This window comes from Sphaerodactylus townsendi, linkage group LG03, assembly GCF_021028975.2.
Source record: "Sphaerodactylus townsendi isolate TG3544 linkage group LG03, MPM_Stown_v2.3, whole genome shotgun sequence".
Classification (NCBI taxonomy): domain Eukaryota; kingdom Metazoa; phylum Chordata; class Lepidosauria; order Squamata; family Sphaerodactylidae; genus Sphaerodactylus; species Sphaerodactylus townsendi.
Window position 1 is genome coordinate 17,608,658 of NC_059427.1, and position 19,633 is coordinate 17,628,290.

A 19,633-nucleotide genomic window follows, 5' to 3' on the forward strand; every position below is an offset into this window, starting at 1 on the left:
CAAGAGCAGCCTGCAGAGTACTGGAAAAAGGCTAATCTAGAAGTCTTATCTCTAATGAGCCATGTATTGTCGTTAGTTTGCTACCTGTAGGAAACTTGAACGTTCATAACTGGCACCACTCTCCCCACTGCTTGCAGTCTGAAATGGCATAGCCCACTGTGCCATATTGTTCGATGTTGCTACATATGTAGACTAAGGTCCATTCCACACAAAGACTTTAAAACATTTTGCAAAACATTTTGCAAATGTTTAGAAAAGAATCATTTTAGGGTTTTTGTTCCACATGGTACCTTTTCAAGCGTTTTCAGAACATTTCAGCTGTTTGAATAAAACATTTTGGCTTATCTGCACAGAAAATGATTCTCTCTTTTTAAAAATATGCACGCTTGGATTTTAAGACAGGAGGACTGGAAATTTTGAAGTGGTGCTGGTTTTCTGCTTCTCTGATTGGATCTTACTGTTGTCTGCGCTCTGATTGGATGTGAGCGGATAACTTTGAATGAATTCCCAGTCTCTCAATAGTTCCCACATTCAGATCAGAGGAGAGATTCTATTGGTCGAGACTTTTAAGAGTGGACCTGATTGGCCCAGCCACCCTCTCCTTTTCTTCATCATAGTACAGTACTATACAAACAAATCCTACATAAAAGGCATGGTATTTTAAATAAGAATACAACGGTATAAGAATATAATACTCATAATGGCAAGAATCTGCTCCATCAAGGATTCAATGGTTTGAATACTTGGTGTCTCCGTGGCATCGAATCCAACAAAAAAAAAGGGAAAATGGGACTTTCCTGTCATGGGCCCCTTCCGCACTGTAGGATTTGGCCTTAGAACGACTTGGGTCCGACCCGAGTACTCCACACAGCCGGAGCATCGGACTCGTGTCTGACTCGACTCACCCCGCTCTCGCCATTGAATTTCCGAGCTCAACTGGGAAGTCGAGTCGACTGGTGAACTCGGGTTGCACTCAAGCCGAAGTCGGTGGAGTGCGGAATCTCCGTCGCCTCGACTCTGCCAGCCAGCCAATCACAGCACAGTATTTCGCCCATGCGCAGAACAGGAGATTCGTGGCGGCGGTGAGAAGCGTGCCTTAGAAAAATCCTTCGCGTGCATGAACCAAGTTGACAGCTTTGGGCATGCACAAGTTGGGAGACTCACGGCGACGGTGAAAAGGGCGCCTTAGAAAAAATTGTTGTGCACGAAGCAACGGGCAGAAATTGTAACATTTATCCCACTTCTCTGTGGGTTGGCCAATCAAACATGCTCCCTGCCACCTACCTTCCCTCCCTCCCTCCTTTCTGGTGGCATGTTCTGATGGAGTTGGGGTGTTGGTAGCTTTTGCCTTGTCAGACAGCAGAGAGTGATGGATTCGTCTTCCGAGACAGCCTCTGTCTGCTCTGACAGCTCCTGTTACAGAGGAGTCCACAACGAGCTTATTACTGTATGTAGATGAGAAAAATCACAAACAGCCTTGCTGCCAGGGGAGAAAATATGCTTGGGGAACATCACAAAATGGCGGGCAGACAGAGACTCATCCTAAAATGGTGGCTGGCAGGAGAATCAAAAGTCGCAGAGCAGGGGTGGAGGAGACTGCAAAAACAGGCAGGAAAAAAAATGAAATGTTTCCCACTTTCTGCACAGGCAAGCAGGGAACATTTGGAAAATGTTTCAGGGGAAAAATGTGTTTTTGAAATAAAATGTAAGGAGGAAAAGTAAAAAATATATAACATTTTCAAAACTGAAGCTGTGTGGAATTCCAACAGGAAATGTTTTATACTTCAGCCTTAAAATGTTTCAGTTGTGCTGTGTGGAATGGACCTAGATCAAGGGGATTAGTGATATCTAACAAGGAACTCCTATCAACACTGAACTATGATTCCCAGAATACTTTGGTAGAAGCTGTGACAGTGAAACTTGGTATAAAACAGTTGGAAGGTTGTAGTAGTATAAATAGATTGCTAACCCCAGAATGGCTTTCCTATTTCTTTGTGTCTCTTCACTTTTGGCCTTCGTGCTGCTGAGCTCCTGACAGGCCTTGTATCAGTCCCAGCAAAACAGCCAACATATTTGGTGCTGCCTATTATACATTTATAGAAAGGGAAGATGAGAGATGCTAGTTGGGGAGGGTGGCCGCTGGCTTTCATACTCGGACTAAAAAGATAGGCTGATTTTGAAGGAGGCAGCTGCGGACAGACCCTGAAGTCCAGTCTCCCTAGATGTGTGCATCAAGGAACATGTGCCTTTAACAGCTCCGACTGCAACTTTTGTCCTTGAGAGATCACAGCCCTTGGCTTGACGCTATGTTGAGTTGGGGCAAAATATGTGCACTGTAGTGTGATCGCCAAGGCTCTGAAGTACTCTTGAGTTCAAAACGGGGACGATTCATCATCATTATCATCACAATTGTGGATTTCAATGAGCCAAAACTCTGACAAGCTTCTCACACATACGCACATGGTGGCCTTTTTATTATTGTTGTTGTTGTTGTTGTCACTGTTGGGAATTCTTTTGTAACAAGTGTAAAACTGGTCAGTTTTTTATTATTAATGCGGAAGGATTTTCATGTGGTATTTCTAAACTGAAAAAAATAAAAAGATGAAAGCTTTTTTTAAAAAAAGGAAGCAAATTGATTAAATATTGACATTGGCAAGAAGTCTGAGAATTTTTCCGTTTCTTAAATCATTTCTTCCTCCTTCCCTTTCCCAAGCTCTACAAGAAAACAAATGGCTGGATCTGACCATTTCCTTCGCCTAATATTATCCTTTGACCCCCACCAACTCTTTCTCCAACAGAAAAAGACTTCCTTCAACAAAAAAGGACTTTTCCCCATCAAAGGAATCCTTTCTGCATCAGAAAAAGTTATTCCCCCCACGAGAGAAAATTTAGCAGAAGAAAGTAATAGGATCCAACTTAGTAGAAATGAGTCATTGGATCCAGTTCAAGATTTTAAAAATCTGTTTTAATATGTATATATATTCTGAAATCCATATTTTAAAGACTGAAGAAATCTAGGTCTCTTTCAGAGCTGCCATTTTTTATTTGCAGTTTTTTATTTGCACCTACATACATAAAGATCGCTAACGGTCTTGTTATCATTTAAAGAAAAAATCCCAATGTACTTGCTGAGACATAAGATCTACAGTACTCCAGCAAATTAAGTTCAGAATTTTCGTGGGCTTGGAACAAGGGGAAAATACTGACAGCCTTTCCGAGGTATGAAAGAGAATGGATTCAACCACATGCATGGACATAAAGAAACTTTCCCATGTGTCTTGAACTGCCATTATCACTGAGAGCCAGAGGCATAGCAAGGGGGGAAAGCGCTCGGTGCACTGGTGCGTCCTCAACCCCAGAACGCCCCCTCCAGTCCCAGAATGCCCTTGCCACGCCCCTACGGGGCGGTCGCGGCACACCCCCTGTCCCCTTGGAGCTATGCCTCTGCTGAGAGCTGCTAAACATCAGAGAGTGACACCTTCAAGACTTTATTGCAGTACGGGACAGAGCTCGCTCTGTCATGTGTATAAAGTATACATGCATTAAAAAAACTTCATGTGGATGCAATTTCATGCATCGAATGCAGTGAAGTCTGATCCCCAAGACCTTGTGGTGGAATTAATTTTTTTAGCCTTTAAGGTGTCACTGGACTCATTTAATTTTGCTTCAACAGGCTAACACAGCTACCCCTTTGGAATCATTACCATGTGGGCAGTGGTGGGATTCAAACAATTTAACAACTGGTTGTTTACAAGCACCAATTTAACAATTGGTTCTGCCAATGTGGGAACCTGCTGAATCCCACCACTGCATGTAGGGGTAATGGTTAAGAGTGGAAACAGGTTCATTCCGCACATGCAGAATAATGCACTTTCAAACTGCTTTCAGTGCTCTTTGAAGCTGTGCGGAATAGCAAAATCCACTTGCAAACAGTTGTGAAAGTGGTTTGAAAACGCATTATTTTGCGTGTGCGGAAGGGGCCCAAGATTGAGGAGACTGGAGTTTAAATCCTCCATCAGCCACAAAACTCACTGGATGACCTTGGGCCAGTTCCTTTCTCTCAATCCAGCCTTCAACAGAAGGGGAAAAAATGGAATAAGGAAGAACCAGATCAGCTACCTTGAGCTCTTTGGAAGAAGGACAGGGTAACAATGCGATGACTAGTCATACTGTTTGTTATTGTTTACCTCCTGTGAGGAGTTTATCAGATTTCAGAAGAGCAACTGACTGTTAAACGCATGGGTGTAATAGGCCAAGCAGCACCCACGAAGAAGAAGAAGAAGAAGAAGAGGAGGAGGAGGAGGAGGAGGAGTTTGGATTTATATCCCCCCTTTCTCTCCTGCAGGAGACTCAAAGGGGCTGACAATCTCCTTGCCCTTCCCCCCTCACAACAAACACCCTGTGAGGTGGGTGGGGCTGAGAGAGCTCCGAGAAGCTGTGACTAGCCCAAGGTCACCCAGCCAGCGTGTGTGGGAGTGCACAGGCTAATCTGAATTCCCCAGATAAGCCTCCACAGCTCAGGCGGCAGAGCGGGGAATCAAACCCGGTTCCTCCAGATTAGAATGCACCTGCTCTTAACCATTACGCCACTGCTGCTCCTAAAATCCTTTTCTTAAAATCCTTTTCTTTTCGAGTCAAAGTAAGCAGCCACGTTCTGGGGTCTCTGCTGGGCTGAGGGATTCATTCGGCTCTCCCCGTGTGTTTCCATTCTGCTGTCTTTCCCAGAAGTTACATGTCACGCCTCTATGGAAATCCTTGCCGCCCACACCCTGCCCCAGCAACGTGAACATGAAAGTTAAAATGAGCACCCTCCCCTGCCTGGTTGTACTTGTGTGAACATGTTGTTTTTGTGTTGCCCCACACTGTGTAGGTTGCTTGGATTGCTGCAGTCTTGGCACAGTTAAACTTTGCAGAGGCGCGCTGTGGCCAGACAAGCTCTGTGGGGCCTTTTTTTCTCCGAGTCACCATGGCCCTGTCGCTAGCCCTCACCAACTTTGCCCTCTTCTTTGTCGGGAGTCTGCTGCTCTTTCTTTACAGCAACACCTTTCGATACTACTTTCGGGTTTGTTTTTTAATTGGCTGGATGTTGGGCATGTCTCTTCTTGCGCTTCCTGTTGTGGCTCTCCGTGGAAGAAACGTGGCAAATATGAGGTAAGCAAACCGTCACGCATTTATTGACCTCCATGCCAGGAAATGTCAACTTGCACGCATTAAGCCCTGCTGGAAACTCTACTGAGTGCAGCAAACTCTAGAATGGTTAACAAGGGATTTCGGCGTCTTAGTTGATAGTTCCATGGGAATGTCAGCTCAATGCATGGCAGCTTGAAAAAGGCAAACTCTATGCTGGGGATAATTAGGAAAGGAGTTGATAATAAAACTGCAAGGACTGTCATGCCCTTATATAAAGCCATCGTGCGACCGCACTTGGAGTACTGTGTTCAGTTCTGGTCGCCACATCTCAAAAAGGATATTGAAGAGATAGAAAAAAAAAAGTGCAGAGGAAGGGCAACTTGAGGGATGATTGAGGGGGGATTGGAGCACCTTCCTATGAGGAGAGGCTGCTGCAGTGTTTGGGACTCCTAGTTTGGAGAGGGAGACGCCTGAGGGGGGGGGATATGGATTGAAGTCCATATAAAATTCATGCAGGGGGTAGAAAATGTTGGCAGAGCACGTTGTCTCTCTTTCTTACGATACTAGAATCAGTAGGGGCATCATCTATTGAAAATGCTGGGGAAGAATTAGGACTCAATAAAAAGGAAACACTTCTTTCTCACGCAACATGTGATTGGTGTTTTGGAATATGCTGCCACAGGAGGTGGTGGGATGGCCCACCTTCACCTTGGATAGCTTTAAAGCTGGCTTGGACAGATTTTATGGAGGAGAGAAGTCGATCTATGGCTGTACCAATCTTGATCCTCCTTGATCTCAGATTGCAAATGTGCCTCAGCAGACCAGGTGCTCAGGAGCAGCAGCAGCAGCAGAAGGCCATTGCTTTCACATCCTGCATGTGAGCTCCCAAAGGCCCCTGGTGGGCCACTGCGAGTAGCAGAATGCTGGACTAGATGGACTCTGGTCTGATCCAGCAGGCTAGTTTAAAAAAAAAAAAGCAGAATTGAGGAAACCATAAAAGGCAAAAAGGCCTTCTTTCAAAAATGGAAATCTTGCTCAAGGGAAGAAATAACAATTTTAAGGGAAACCACCGTCAGCTGAAAAATATTTGTTCCATCAAATACTGTCAGCCTCTCTTTATTTAAAAAAAAAATAGGACCCAAAGCAGGGGACAATAATAACTAAATCCAAACAAATTCATAAGAATAAAATGATCATACAAGATTACAAAATTAAGTAGAATAGTACAAGAGAATAAAATCAGGTAACAGAACCATTATCCATACTCCCAAATCTCTCCTGAATAATTTGCTGTTGCAAAGGTTTTTTTAAAAAAGTATATTTCCAACAATCTCTGCTCCACATAATAGACCACCTCAGAAGAAGCCTGGGTTTTGCTTTCCTTCAGAAGAGACAGATAGGAGGATCTGGTTTTTAGGGGGCCAAAGAGTCCTTCAAGTACATGAGCCCCAGGCTGTACTTCAAAGGAAAAAAAAAACCAACAACAGCATAATGAATTGAATTTGGAAAATATGCAGGAAACCATAGCAATTACTTTAAGGGGTGGAGGGGTAATATATGTGAAGCAATAATTGTTGAACTGACATATTTTAAAGCAATTGAAGCTCGTGTGAAATGACCCAATATGCTAGAAAGATGAATTTGAAAAGTAAAATAAACGGTAAGATCCCCAGGACTCTGTGACTGCTGTCAAATTGTGTAAATAAGCGATTTTGCACAAATGAATAGTATTGGAGTACCATCTTGCTTATATCATTCTTATTCCTCGCATTCTCGGCTGACGTAAAACTTCTCCATTCTTGTTCCTCTGCTTTAGAGTCCTTCGCTTCGTAATGTTGCCTTTGAAATACATCCTTGGCATTCAGATCAGCGTACAGGGTGCTACAAACTTAAACCTGGAAGGCCCATACGTCATGGTTGCCAATCATCAAAGCAATGTGGACTACCTTGGTATGTTGGGTGGCAAAATCAAGCATTGATCTTTTGAGCTAGTGTAACCTCAGCTTGTGCGTACTGTGGGGCAGAACTTGGAATGAGTTTGCAACAACAATTTTTAAAAACAAAATGGTTTACTTTCTTAACATATAACATCAAACATCAACATTTAACATCACACTTCAAGGTCCTGTTCAGGTTGCATTTTCAAATCCTTATATTTACAGTCTACTGATACTGCCAAGTCCAATTCTTCTTTGCAAGTGGGTTGGCTCCTGAAGACTCCAAGGGCTTGATGAACAGGATTCAACATGATGAAGGTTTCCAGGAGAACTCTCACCCATTACAACCACAAAAAGAAACCCTGAAACAATAAACTCCAATATTTACAACATAGCAAAAATAAACTACCACCTTCCTAGTAGTTCCCAACAATATTGCAGTTACCTTAACAAGGTGTTAAGGGCTTATACAACCAAGGTCCGAGTCTGGTAGCCTTGTCTCCTCCAAACTACATGAGGTCTGCAGCCTCTTGCTGCTTTGAGTCTCCACCCCTTACTGGGTCAACCCATTCTGAGCATGGGGGTTGTTGGCTTCTCCACCTTCCTTACTTATATGAAAACTGTCAAAAAGATTTAAAAGATTTAAAAAAACCCCAAAGGTTATTTTTTTTAATCTCAGATGGCACAAACTATTTATTCAGCAATTCAAGGTCGTTGATCTTCCAGTGGAGTTTAAAAATCTCATTTGCCACCTGCAATCCCAGCATGAAGTTCACAAGGTGGCACAAGATGACAACAGTGTGTTAAAATAAGCAAGGCTGGGGCCAGACTACTGCCCTAGTGCAATTTCCAAAGAAGTTGGAGCCTGTTGGTTGTGTTAGAAAATAAACACTGAGATAAACGCTGATTCTGGTTCCCTCGGGACTCTGGCTCAAAAAGAATTAATCTTGTTAAAATGATATTAAAATGGCATGAAGCTAAATAGTCACAACTAACTTTTAATTCAGCTCCACTCACAGTAAATTCCAGCTTTTGCCAGCATACCCCTTAAAGCTGGCAAATGCTACCGTGTTTCCCCGACAGTGTCTTATATTAATTTTTGCTCCCCAAGATGCGCTATGTCTTATTTTCAGGGGATGTCTTATTTTTCTGAGATCTGTTCGCCGGGCATGCTTCCAAACAAAAACGTTGCTACGTCTTACTTTCGGGGGATGCCTTATATTTCGCACTTCAGCAAAACCTCTACTATGTCTTATTTTTAGGGGATGTCTTATATTCGGGGAAACAGGGTAGCAGAAAGTTCACACGGACCTTGTCAGAAGAATAGATGTAATTGACTTGGTTATTGCCCATTTATTGCCTGTTGGTTGTAAAACCTTTTAAGTAAAGCAGTCTTGCAATCCATTTAATGAGCTAGGAGACTTGCTTTGCACTTCATGCAATCCAGTCTGGTTGAAAAACTTCTCACCCTTCCTTATCTTAAATAGAGGTTTTATAATTTCTTCCGCGTATTTTTAAAAAATCATATGGCAGATCCCATGAAAAAAGAGGGGAAAAAAATAAAAAGCCTCAAAATAAAATAAAAGAATGCACCCAAAGAAAGTGAAAGTTAAAACTGCAGAAAGGCAGAAAAGAGAGAAGGAAAAAAACCAACAGAGAGACTGTTTCTAAAAGCCAAATGGCCAACATGCAGGTTACTGAACATGGATTGAATCAGAACTAGTGGGTCAAAATGAGGGCCCAATCTACTTCACCTGCCGAATTGAAGGCCTGCAGGGTCCCTGGAGAGGCTAGGGCTAGGCTACCGTTTGCCCTAGTGCAGTGGTGGAGAACCTATGGCACGCGGGCCAGAGGTGGCACTCAGAGCCTACTCTGTATGCACACACAGAGTTCGTCATGGGGGGCCTGGAAAATCACACTCCCCCACACACTCATCTAGGCTTGCCTGGACCACTGGGCATGACGTGCTCACACTGTGGCAAGCAGGGAGGTCTCGGCTGGTGGGCCTGGTGCCTGTGCTCCAGGTGGGAGCAGAGGCAGGGGAGGCAGAGATACTAGAGAAGCGCAGAGTGGTGCGTGCAGGACTTGCTGGAGGCTAGAGCAGGCTGACCCCTGCTCGAGAGGGTGGGGTGGAAGCAGAGGGGTGGGGCGGAGGTGCTGGAGCAGCGCAGGGCAGAGTGGCAGGTACACACAGGACCTGCTGGAGGCTGGAGCAGGCTGGCTGCTGCTCGAGGGGTTGAACAAACAAAATGTGTGCCTTTCCAAACACCAATCAGACCCAAGTTTTTTGCCGATTGCCTGGGCGGATCAAGCCTAGGGTGGAGAAACTGAGATGCATTTAGGATTTTTAAAAAAGCACACCAAGTTCTTTGCTAGAACTGCTTCTATTTTTCTGTTCCTGTTGCATTTTTGTGGGAAGTCAAGTGCTGTGATGACATGCGAAGGAAAAACTGCAGATCAGATGGCTGCTCCACCAAATTAGCTTTCCTGAAGTTATCCCACGCCTTGCACAGCATTCTTGCTTAGGATTGCCTTCCTTGACTGCCTTTTTACTTCTATTTTGTGGTGGGAGGTTTATTGGGTTTCGGAAAGTGAAAGTTTTACTTCCCTCCTCCCCCACAACCCTCCCCCTTCCCCCGCCAGGCCCCCAGTGTGATAATAGCGTAATTATTTCAGGGAGATTATTAGCATTAAACCTAAGACCTAGTTTTGGGGAAGCAGTGTAGGTAACCCTGTTAAGCGCTGTTAAACTCTACTGATTTTCATGGGAAGAACTAAAGTGAAATCCTTTACCTAGGAGTAAGCTCGGTTGCTGGCAATGGGGCTTGCTTCTGAGTAAACCCTCCTAGGGTAGTGATTCACCCATTCAAAGCGTTGCACAGTTGCTTCATCAAGCTTACTCCCGAGTAACGCGCACCTCGGAGCCAACAGTTTTTTCTAAACTGAAAACTCAGTATTCAGGTTAAATTGCCATGTTGGCACTTTGCGATAAATAAGTGGATTTTGGGTTGCAATTTGGGCACTCGGTCTCAAAAAGGTTCACCATCACTGCCCTAGTGCCAGCAATTGACCAGTAATTGTCCCCTTCGGTAATGTGTGACAGAGAGCAACTGATGGCTCAATCGGTTCAAAACGCCATTTCTGTGGAAGTCCAACACGTTTGTATCTAATCTTTTGCCCATGGAATTTGGGGTGGCATATATTTCCATTTTCCATATACAATTACCTTGTAAGGTAGTTGCCATAGAGGGGCAGAGAGTAGCCCAAGATCATCCAGTTATTTAGCATCATCTCTGAGTGGGGATTGGAACCTAGGGATTGTTCCAGAGGTGGGATCCAGCAGGTTCTCACAGGTTCCCAAGAGTAGGTTACTAATTATTTGTGTGTGCCGAGAGGGGGTTACTAATTGGTGATTTTGCCACGTGATTTTTGTCTTAGTTACGCCCCTCCTCTCAGCAGTAGCGTGCAGAACTTGATGCAGTCTAGCAGGAGGTGCACCGGCATGCGTGGCAGCCTGTGCCTGCGTGCATTCGTTTCCTTGCCACAGCCCTGCCCAGCAATGCCCCGCCCCCAGAATGCCTGGCCACGCCCCGGTCGTGCCCCGCCCAGCCCCATTGGCGCTACACCATTGTTTGAATCCCACCACCATGGGAGCCTGTTACTAAAATTTTTGGATCCCACCACTGGATTGTTCCCCTGTCTCAAATCTAACTAATACAATACACCACAGTCTGCCCCTCAGGGTATGGATATATGAGAAGCCACAAGTTTTCCCCAGTGGAGCAAATAATAGCTCACCAATACTGTTTCAGGTCAGGAAAATAGCATGATCAGAACTGGATCCCCCCATGCAAGATCACTGCGTTAAACAACTCTGGGAGCTCCAGTCAGTCAGTATCTCATCTGGTTTGATGCTAGGGTTGCTAGGTCTTCCCAACCACTCGCAGGGGGTGGAGGGCATAGAGTTGCCAGATCCAGGGTGGGAAAACTCGGAGGTTTGGGGATGGAGCCTGGAGAGGTCAGGGACCGTACTGGTATACGATGCATAGACTCCACCATCCAAAGCTGCCATTTCCTCCAGGGGAACCGATCTCTGTAGCCTGGAGATGAGTTGTAATTTTGTGGGATCCCTAGGTCCAAACTGGAGGCAGGCCTCCCTATTTGGTGCTATCCTAAGGAAAGTGGAAAACTGGTTACAACCGACCACCCTTTCTGAATTTCTCCCTTATTTCTAACCTAGGAATGATTCAGATCCTGCCAGCGCGATCTATCCTCATTGTCACAAAAGAGATCTTCTACATGCTGACGGTGGCAGTGGTTTGCTGGCTGAGTGGCTTCATTTTCATTGATGACAAGAAGACAGCAGACACCACCAGCGCCATGGCAGCGGTAGCAGAGACCATGGTCCGGGACAATGTGAGTGAGGAGCCACAGGGCAGGGGTGCAATTACCAGCGGCCAAATCTCAAGTCTCTATCTCCCTGCACTCAGAGGTGCTTGGCCCTGGTACCAGTTGGACTTGATGGCCCTTGAGGTCTCTTCCAGCAGTGGCGTAGTGATTAAGAAAAGGTGCACTCTAATCTGGAGAACTGGGTTTGAGCTGTGGAGGCTTATCTGGGGAACTAAATTAGCCTGTGTACTCCAGCACACACCAGCTGGGTGACCTTGGGTGAGTCACAGCTCTTCGGAGCTCTCTCAGTCCCACCCACCTGACAGGGTGTTTGTTTGGGGAGTGGGAGGGTAGGCTATTGTAAGTCCCTTTGAGTCTCCTCACAGGAGAGAAAGGGGGGGGGGGAGATATAAATCTAAACTACTACTACTACTCCCTCCTCTCTTCTTCTTCTTCTTCTTCTTCTTCTTCTTCTTCTTCTTCTTCTTCTTCTTCTTCTTCTCCTCCTCCTCCTCCTCCTCCTCCTCCTCCTCCTCCTCCTCCTCCTCCTCCTCCTCCTCCTCCTTCTCCTTCTCCTCCTCCTCCTCCTCCTCCTCCTCCTCCTCCTTTTTTTTAAACTGGTGATGTCAGATATTGAATCTTGGACCTTCTACCTGCCAAGCAGATGCTCTGTCCCACCCCCAATCATAAGCTGGAGCTTGAGGCATTAGGTCTTCTCAGAGGCATAGCTGGGCCAGAGTGCGCCCGGTGCACACTTTGGCTTTTTCCCAGGGTCTCCTGGGAAATGTAGTTCCCACCTGGCCATTTGCAGCCTGGAAGGGAACACAGGCAGGCCTCTTCTCCAGCCTGCTCCGTTTGTTAAAGTAAGTGTGTGGCGGGGCGTTGTGGGGGGGTGAGCTGAGCGGCCGACGAGGGGGGAAAGGGGAGGGGGGAATTTTCTGCCCCCCACGTAACCCAAAGCCGTGTACCCGGTGCATGGCACCACCCCCATCCCCTGGTAGCCCCGCCACTGGGTCTTCTCCTTGCATTCATTCCTCCTCGGCAGTAGCACGGAGGAAAACTGTGATAAAATATTGTATTGTTATCAGAGATGGAAGGAGAAGCTAGAAGACAAGCTCAAGCATCTTGGCTTCCCATCCCTCAACAACTGTGCTACATTTTCCTAAAATTCTTCCTAGCTAAGTATAATTGTGGGTTGCAAGAGCAGGTTCCCCGGCTGTCAGCCTGATGAATGTAGCCCTACAAGGACCAACAGCTATCAAAACACACGATACAATACAAATTGCAATGTTTTTATCTCCTGTTCCTATTTGTAACTTCTGTATTTTCTTTCTCCTCTCCTCCAGCTGCGGGTCTGGGTGTTTCCCGAAGGTACCAAAAACTACTACTCCACCATGCTGCCCTTCAAACAGGAGGCCTTCCATTTGGCTGTGAAAGCCCAGGTGAGATCATCCACCTCTTCCGTTGTGTCTGTGCAAATTGCCATCAAGTCATGGCAAACGTCTTAGCTGATAGTTCCATGGGAATGTCAACTCAATGCATGGCAGCTGTGAAAAAGGCAAACTCTATGCTGGGGATAATTAGGAAAGGAGTTGAGAATAAAACTGCAAAGATTGTCATGCCCTTATATAAAGCAGTGGTGCGACCGCACTTGGAGTACTGTGTTCAGTTCTGGTCGCCACATCTCAAAAAGGATATTGAAGAGATAGAAAAAGTGCAGAGAAGGGCACCGAGGATGATTGAGGGATTGGAGCACCTTCCTTATGAGGAGAGGCTGCAGCGTTTGGGACTCTTTAGTTTGGAGAGGAGACGTCTGAGGGGGGATATGATTGAAGTCTATAAAATTATGCATGGGATAGAAAATGTTGGCAGAGAGAAATTTTTCTCTCTTTCTCACAATACTAGAACCAGGGGGCCTCCATTGAAAATGCTGGGGGGAAGAATTAGGACTACTAAAAGGAAACACTTCTTCACGCAACATGTGATTGGTGTTTGGAATATGCTGCCACAGGAGGTGGTGATGGCCACTCACCTGGATAGCTTTAAAAAGGGCTTGGACAGATTTATGGAGGAGAAGTCGATCTATGGCACAGGTGTCAAATTCGCGCCCCCCCAGATGTTATGGACTACAGTTCCCATAATCCCCTGCCAGCATCATAGGTGTCAAATCCTTTAAGATTGCTTAAATTCTTATACATAATCCGCTAAGAGTTGGAATTTTGCGACAACGAATCCCCAGCCATTGGGCACTGCGCACCAATCAGCTGGAAGTGTGACTCTTGCATTCCAATCCCTGGCATTGGGTGGGTTGTTGGGGGGTTGGGAGAGGGCAAGGGGGAATGGGGAATGGGGAGGGGGCTGGTGGGCACTTGGTGGCCAAGCCGCTGGTGCATCGGTGGCTGGTATTTTGTTCGAGGGTTGGGACAGGGCAGAGGAAGGGATTGGAATGCAAGAGTCACACTTCCAGCTGATTGGTGCACAGTGCCCAATGGCTGGGGATTCGTTGTCGCAAAATTCCAACTCTTAGCGGATTATGTATAAGGATTTAAGCAATCTTAAAGGAGGTGACCACTGGACTCCTCTTATAGGAAAAAAATATATTGAGCTAATTTCAATAATTATGGATGGTATCCTCACTCCATTGGTAACATTTGAAGCCTTCCTCCAGCATAAAGAACTATTCTTCAATTTAAGGTGCTCCTCTGTTGGCAGAAGAGCCACTCGGATAGGATGAAGGCTTCCAGCCTAAAGCAGGATACGGTCCACTGTCTAAATTCAAATCTACTACTCTGAGGCAACCATTTCAATCAGGGCTTAGGCTGGAGTTTAATTCGGAGATTGTCCTAGCTGTCTTGGTTCTATTTATTTCTGTCTAATTTTGCATTTTGCATCACTTTGAGTGCAGCCCTACACAGAGGACTACCCTAAATTAGACTACTATTTAGGGTAGTCCACTGTGTGGGGCTACCCTTGAAGTTGAGCTGATGCAAAATGCCACAGCCAGATTTATGTCTACAGTTAGTAGGATGCTGCATGAATATAAAAGCAATTGCACAGGCTTCCTATGTGTTTCTGGAGCAAGTTCAGATTTCTGTCATTAGCCCGATAAGCACCAAATAGTCTAGGTCCTATTTATCTCAAGAAGAGTCTAACATGAACATTCCTGTAATTGTATTGTTGAAGGCTTTCACGGCCAGAATCACTTGGGTGCTGTGTGGTTTCCGGGCTGTATGGCTGTGTTCTAGCAGCATTCTCTCCCAACGTTTCGCCTGCATCTGTGGCTGGCATCTTCAGAGGATCTATTCCTGTAATTCCTGTAATTTCCATATATAGCAGTATTTTCTGTGATTGCTGCAGACCTCTGAAATGCCCTTCCACATGAAACCATTGGCTCTTTCCACTTCAGTCATTCTGAACAGGAGGGGAAACTTTCCTGTTTATATTTGCTTTCTAAAACTGAGATCTCCCTGACTCCTGTTACTGTTTTAATCTAATATATTATTGCTATTACTTTAATTGATATTTCCATACCTTACATGCATTCCGTTGTTTTATATTTGTGATACACTGTTTTGAAATTGTATAAACTGGCTTAAAAACTCTACATGCAAATAATCTAAAAAGAGAACAAAGAAACCACCTGAAACCATACAGAATGAGCGAGAGGGAAAAAACAGACAAAAAATACCCCATAACACCAGCAATCAGAATGATGCCACTCAATGATCAATATAAATTTTTCAAAGAGTTATGATTGTATGACTTTGCACGGCAGGTTCCAGTCATTCCTGTGGTGATGTCTTCATACCGACCTTTCTTCAACAAGAAGATCAAAAAATTCATACCAGGTAAGTGTGAGAAAGGAGTGGAATGGAAATAAATTTGTGAGGTGCTGACTTGGATTGTGAAATACAGGATTCCCAGTGCCATGCATCACAAGCCTAAGTTAAATGCAGGAGTTTAGCATGTGCTAAGCAACCCTGTTTCTCCACCAGTCTCTCTGGTTTTTTACTTTACCCCCTGAATCAGAATTTTTTTTTAGTCTCAGAAGCAACAGAAAGCTAAGGAGGAAGCATGCAAGCATGAATCTAGCTCTTGTTGGATTGAACCACTGGTTTATTTAATTCAGCGTCCAGTTCATCCAGTTGGTCAACAAGCAGGGACACTGTTCTCTGTTGTTGTGTAACCTCTATCTGTGAGTTATGTGGGGCAGTACTTGGAAGGAGTTGCAAAGAAACTAAATTTAAAACGAAATGGTTTACTTTCTTAACAAATAACACTTTTAACATTTAACACATTACAGTCCTGTTAAGTTGCATTTTCAAGTCCTTATATTTATAGTCTACTGATATTGCCAAGTCCAATTCTTCTTTGCAAGTGGGTTGGCTCCTGAAGACTCCAAGGGCTTGATGAACAGGATTCAACATGATGAAGGTTTCCAGGAGAACTCTCACCCATTACAACCACAAAAACCCTTAACAAGGGCCGTTTCCGCACGGGCGGAATATGGCGGCTTGGGGACGGCAAAAACTGCCGCCACCTTGCAGGCCAGCCATTCCTCGCGACAGGGCGGCCGCTGCCACGCAGCCACGCCAAGATCGCACTTCCACCTGTCCCCACACGCCGCATTTTCGCGAGAGCTCTCGGAAGTGCTCTTGTTTGGGAGGGGGGGGCCAGCTGGAAGCCACTGCCGCGTGAACGCGCAGCGGCCTTCCCAGCACTCCCGCTTCAGCCAGCTCGCTCCCTCCGGCGCGTGAAGTCTGGGGCCTGGGGACACGCCCCCCTGCTCTGCGACCTGGAAGCAGGCGCGCAGGGCAGGAGAGGCGTGTCCCCAGGCCCCGGCGACGCGCCGGAGGGCCGGAGAGCAGGTAAGGTGACCGGGCGACAGCGCCCAGCGGCGCCGTCTCCCCGGTTCTTTCTGGGACCATCTGTGTGGACGGTCCCAGCGTCGTCGGGTCGGCATCGAGTACGCCAACCCGGCTGCTTCCGCATTCGTGTGGAAACGGCCAAGGTGTTAAGGGCTTGTACAAATCAAGGTCCGAGTCTGGTGGCCTTGTCTCCTCCAAACTACATGAGCTCTGCAGCCTGCTTTGAGTCTCCACCCCTTTCTGGGTCAACCCATTCTGAGCATGGGGGTTACAGTTGCACTCAGCAATTTCCATTCAGAGATACATTCCCTCTATACATGGAGGCCCTATTTAGTCTTCATGGCTAATGGCTGTTGATTGATCTATCCTCTATGAATATGACTCGTTTCAATAAAAACAAAAGAAAAGGGGCTTGTGTACTCCTACACATAATTTCTTCTATAGCTACAACCAGTAATGTAAATAGTGTTGGGGTGATAAGGACACCTGCCCTGGTGCACAGTGGAAAACAGAAATCATATAGCAAGCTAAATATACTTAACACATTAGTGTTGTATATTATGGTACTGTCAGATTTTGAAACTTTTTCTCTTTTAAATGACTGGACACATTTTCAAAGTGGCTGTTGAAAACTCAAGTATCAGATCACTGGGAGGATTAGTGAGGGGCGAATATCTGTTGTGGCAAGATTTCTTGAGCCCTGCTTTCACTTTCCATTCTCTCTGTGGCAAGCAAGATCACGTAGAGCAACTTTCAGTTTGCTTCACTGCCAGAGCGGGCACATTTGCTAGTGAGCACGGCCTTGCCTCGGACATCCTCCTTCCATCCATGGCTAGCCTATCTAGCTCCACCCTTCCCACCCCCTCGCACTGCCATCCACACCTTCCTCCTCTCTCCCCACTCCATGTTGCCAGCTCCTTCCTTCTCCAAACACTCATATTGATATATCGATATAATAACAACAGACAGTTGGCTTTTGCAAGGAACAGTACAAGCATGACATCTTTTTGTCTTCACTCTACCTCTCCTGCTCTACTTCTGCCCTTCCTGATGACTGGGAGGGCTATTTAAACTTTATTTTAAACAAGCCAATATTCTCCTGTGACAGCAAAAGCACAGAAATCAGAGGCGTAGCTAGGGAAAATGGAGCCTGGTGCAAAATCTGAGTTTTGCGCACACACACACCCCGTTTAGTTTGTGTTTTTTGTATTTTTCAGTGTTTTTTCAGTTTGTGGCCTGCAGGGGGCGCAGTTTTTAGGCTAGCAGCACCAAAACTTCAGGGTATCTTTAGGAGCCTCTCCTGATGATACCACCCAGGTTTGGTAAAGTTTGGTTCAGGGGGTCTAAAGTTATGGACCCTCAAAAGTGTAGCCCCATCTCCTATTAGCTCCCATTAGAAACAGTGGGGAATGGGGAAACAATGGAAGATGGGGGCACCCCCTTTGGGAGTTCATAACTTTGGACCCCCTGAACTAAACTGGGTGGTATCCTCAGGAGAGTCTCCTAAAGATACCCTGAAATGTTGGTGCTGCTAGCATAAAAACTGCGCCCCCTGCAGGCCAAAAACTGAAAAAACACAAAAAATACAAAAAACACAAACCCTGAATTTTTGCAGCCCCCCACCCCAGGCGTGTGCGCCGTGCAATGTGCACCCCCTGGCCCCCTTGTTGCTTTGCCTGTGACAGAGAGAGGGGTGGTGGTGGTGGTGGCGTATGGGTGGAGGTGAAGGGAAGGGGACAGCTCTAGCACATGGTCCCCTTCTTCAGCAGCCTGTGGTCCAGGGAAGTGCTTTGCCTTTTTCATTTGGGGCGGAATATTATTTTATTATTATATTATATATGAAATAACAGTAATATCAATATGATGGTAATTTAAAGGATTTTAGAAAGCTAGCAGTCTTCGGGCTACCAGGTGTGATGAGATCTGTGCCCTTAAGGTGGAGTTGATGGGTAGAGTTAAGAGAACCAGGAACTGAGAACTGGCAGAGTTCAGCAGAAAATTGTGCTGCAGACTGTGGGATGCCTCCTCATGTGTAAACAAATGCAAGGAGACCCACTACAAGCCCACTGTGCAGTGAGAAGCCCTGAGGTAAGTGTTCCAAGAAATATATTTGCATATATCAATATAATGCTAATTTAAAGGATTTTAGAAAGCTAGCAGTCTTCAGGCTATCAGGTGTGATGAGATCTGTGTCCTTAAGGTGGAGTTGATGGGTAGAGTTTGCATATATTTCTTGCAAATAAATGGCATTTTGGTTTCAGCTGTATTTCATATCTATTAGCTATTGGGTACATTCAATAGCTTTCAGGTCTGGTTCTATTCTAGTCGCTCCTTTGTTTCTGGATTCTTCTTCTCCAGGGCAAGTGACAATCCAGATCCTCCCACCAGTGAAGACAGAAGGGCTTGCTTCAGCTGATGTCCCAGAACTCACAGACCGTGTGCGAGAAGCCATGCTGTCCTCCTTCCATGAGATATCAGAAGGCACAGGGAAACAAGCATGAATCACCAAAAAAGGACACTTGTCGCCAAGACACTTAGAACCCCCCTTGACCCGCAAAATCATGTTTTACAATAAACACTATCAATGTTTGCTCAGAAACCAGTGATTCAAAAACACCACGGGGTATGATCTCAGGACAGCAAAAGAAGATGCCAAGAGAAGATAATCAAGACAAGGAAGGGCTGTGGCTCAATGAAAGAGCCTCTACTTGTCATCCAGAAGGTCCCAAGTTCAATCCTCAGCACCTTTAGATACAAAGATCAAATACTAAATGACGTGAAAGATCTCCACCCGGGTCCCTGGGGAGCCTTTGCCCGTCTGAGTAGCCGGTACTGACTTTGATTGACCAGAAGTCTAATTCAATGTAAGGCAGGTTCTTGTGTTCCTTTTCCCCATCTTAATGTTGTTTGAAAAAAAACGACAGCGGTAAGCTAACACATACCCCGTTTCTCCTAATATAAGGCATCCCCTGAAAATAGGACGTAGTAGAGGTTTTGATGAAGTGCGAAATATAAGGCATCCCCCAAAAGTAAGACGTAGCAAAGTTTTTGTTTGGAAGCATGCCCGACGAACAGAACATAGAAAAATAAGACATCCCCTGAAAATAAGACATCGCGCATCTTTGGGAGCAAAAATTAATATAAGACACTGTCTTATTTTCGGGGAAACACAGTAATACCCTGTTTCCCTGAATATAAGACATCCCCTGAATATAAGACATAGTAGAGGTTTTGCTGAAGTGCGAAATATAAGGCATCCTCCGAAAGTCATAGCAAAGTTTTTGTTTGGAAGCATGCCCGACGAACAGC

General features: G+C 45.5%; 1 protein-coding gene across 1 annotated transcript; it reads left to right on the forward strand.

Annotated features, from left to right (window-relative positions):
* Positions 1 to 4,918: 4,918 nt before the first annotated feature.
* Positions 4,919 to 18,915, forward strand: LOC125429610 (1-acyl-sn-glycerol-3-phosphate acyltransferase alpha-like). Its single transcript, XM_048490878.1, has 6 exons — positions 4,919 to 5,151; positions 6,947 to 7,080; positions 11,308 to 11,483; positions 12,803 to 12,898; positions 15,232 to 15,304; positions 18,683 to 18,915. The coding sequence occupies exons 1-6, from the start codon at positions 4,967 to 4,969 to the stop codon at positions 18,823 to 18,825; spliced, it is 807 nt and encodes a 268-aa protein (XP_048346835.1). The 5' UTR covers positions 4,919 to 4,966; the 3' UTR covers positions 18,826 to 18,915.
* Positions 18,916 to 19,633: the final 718 nt, after the last annotated feature.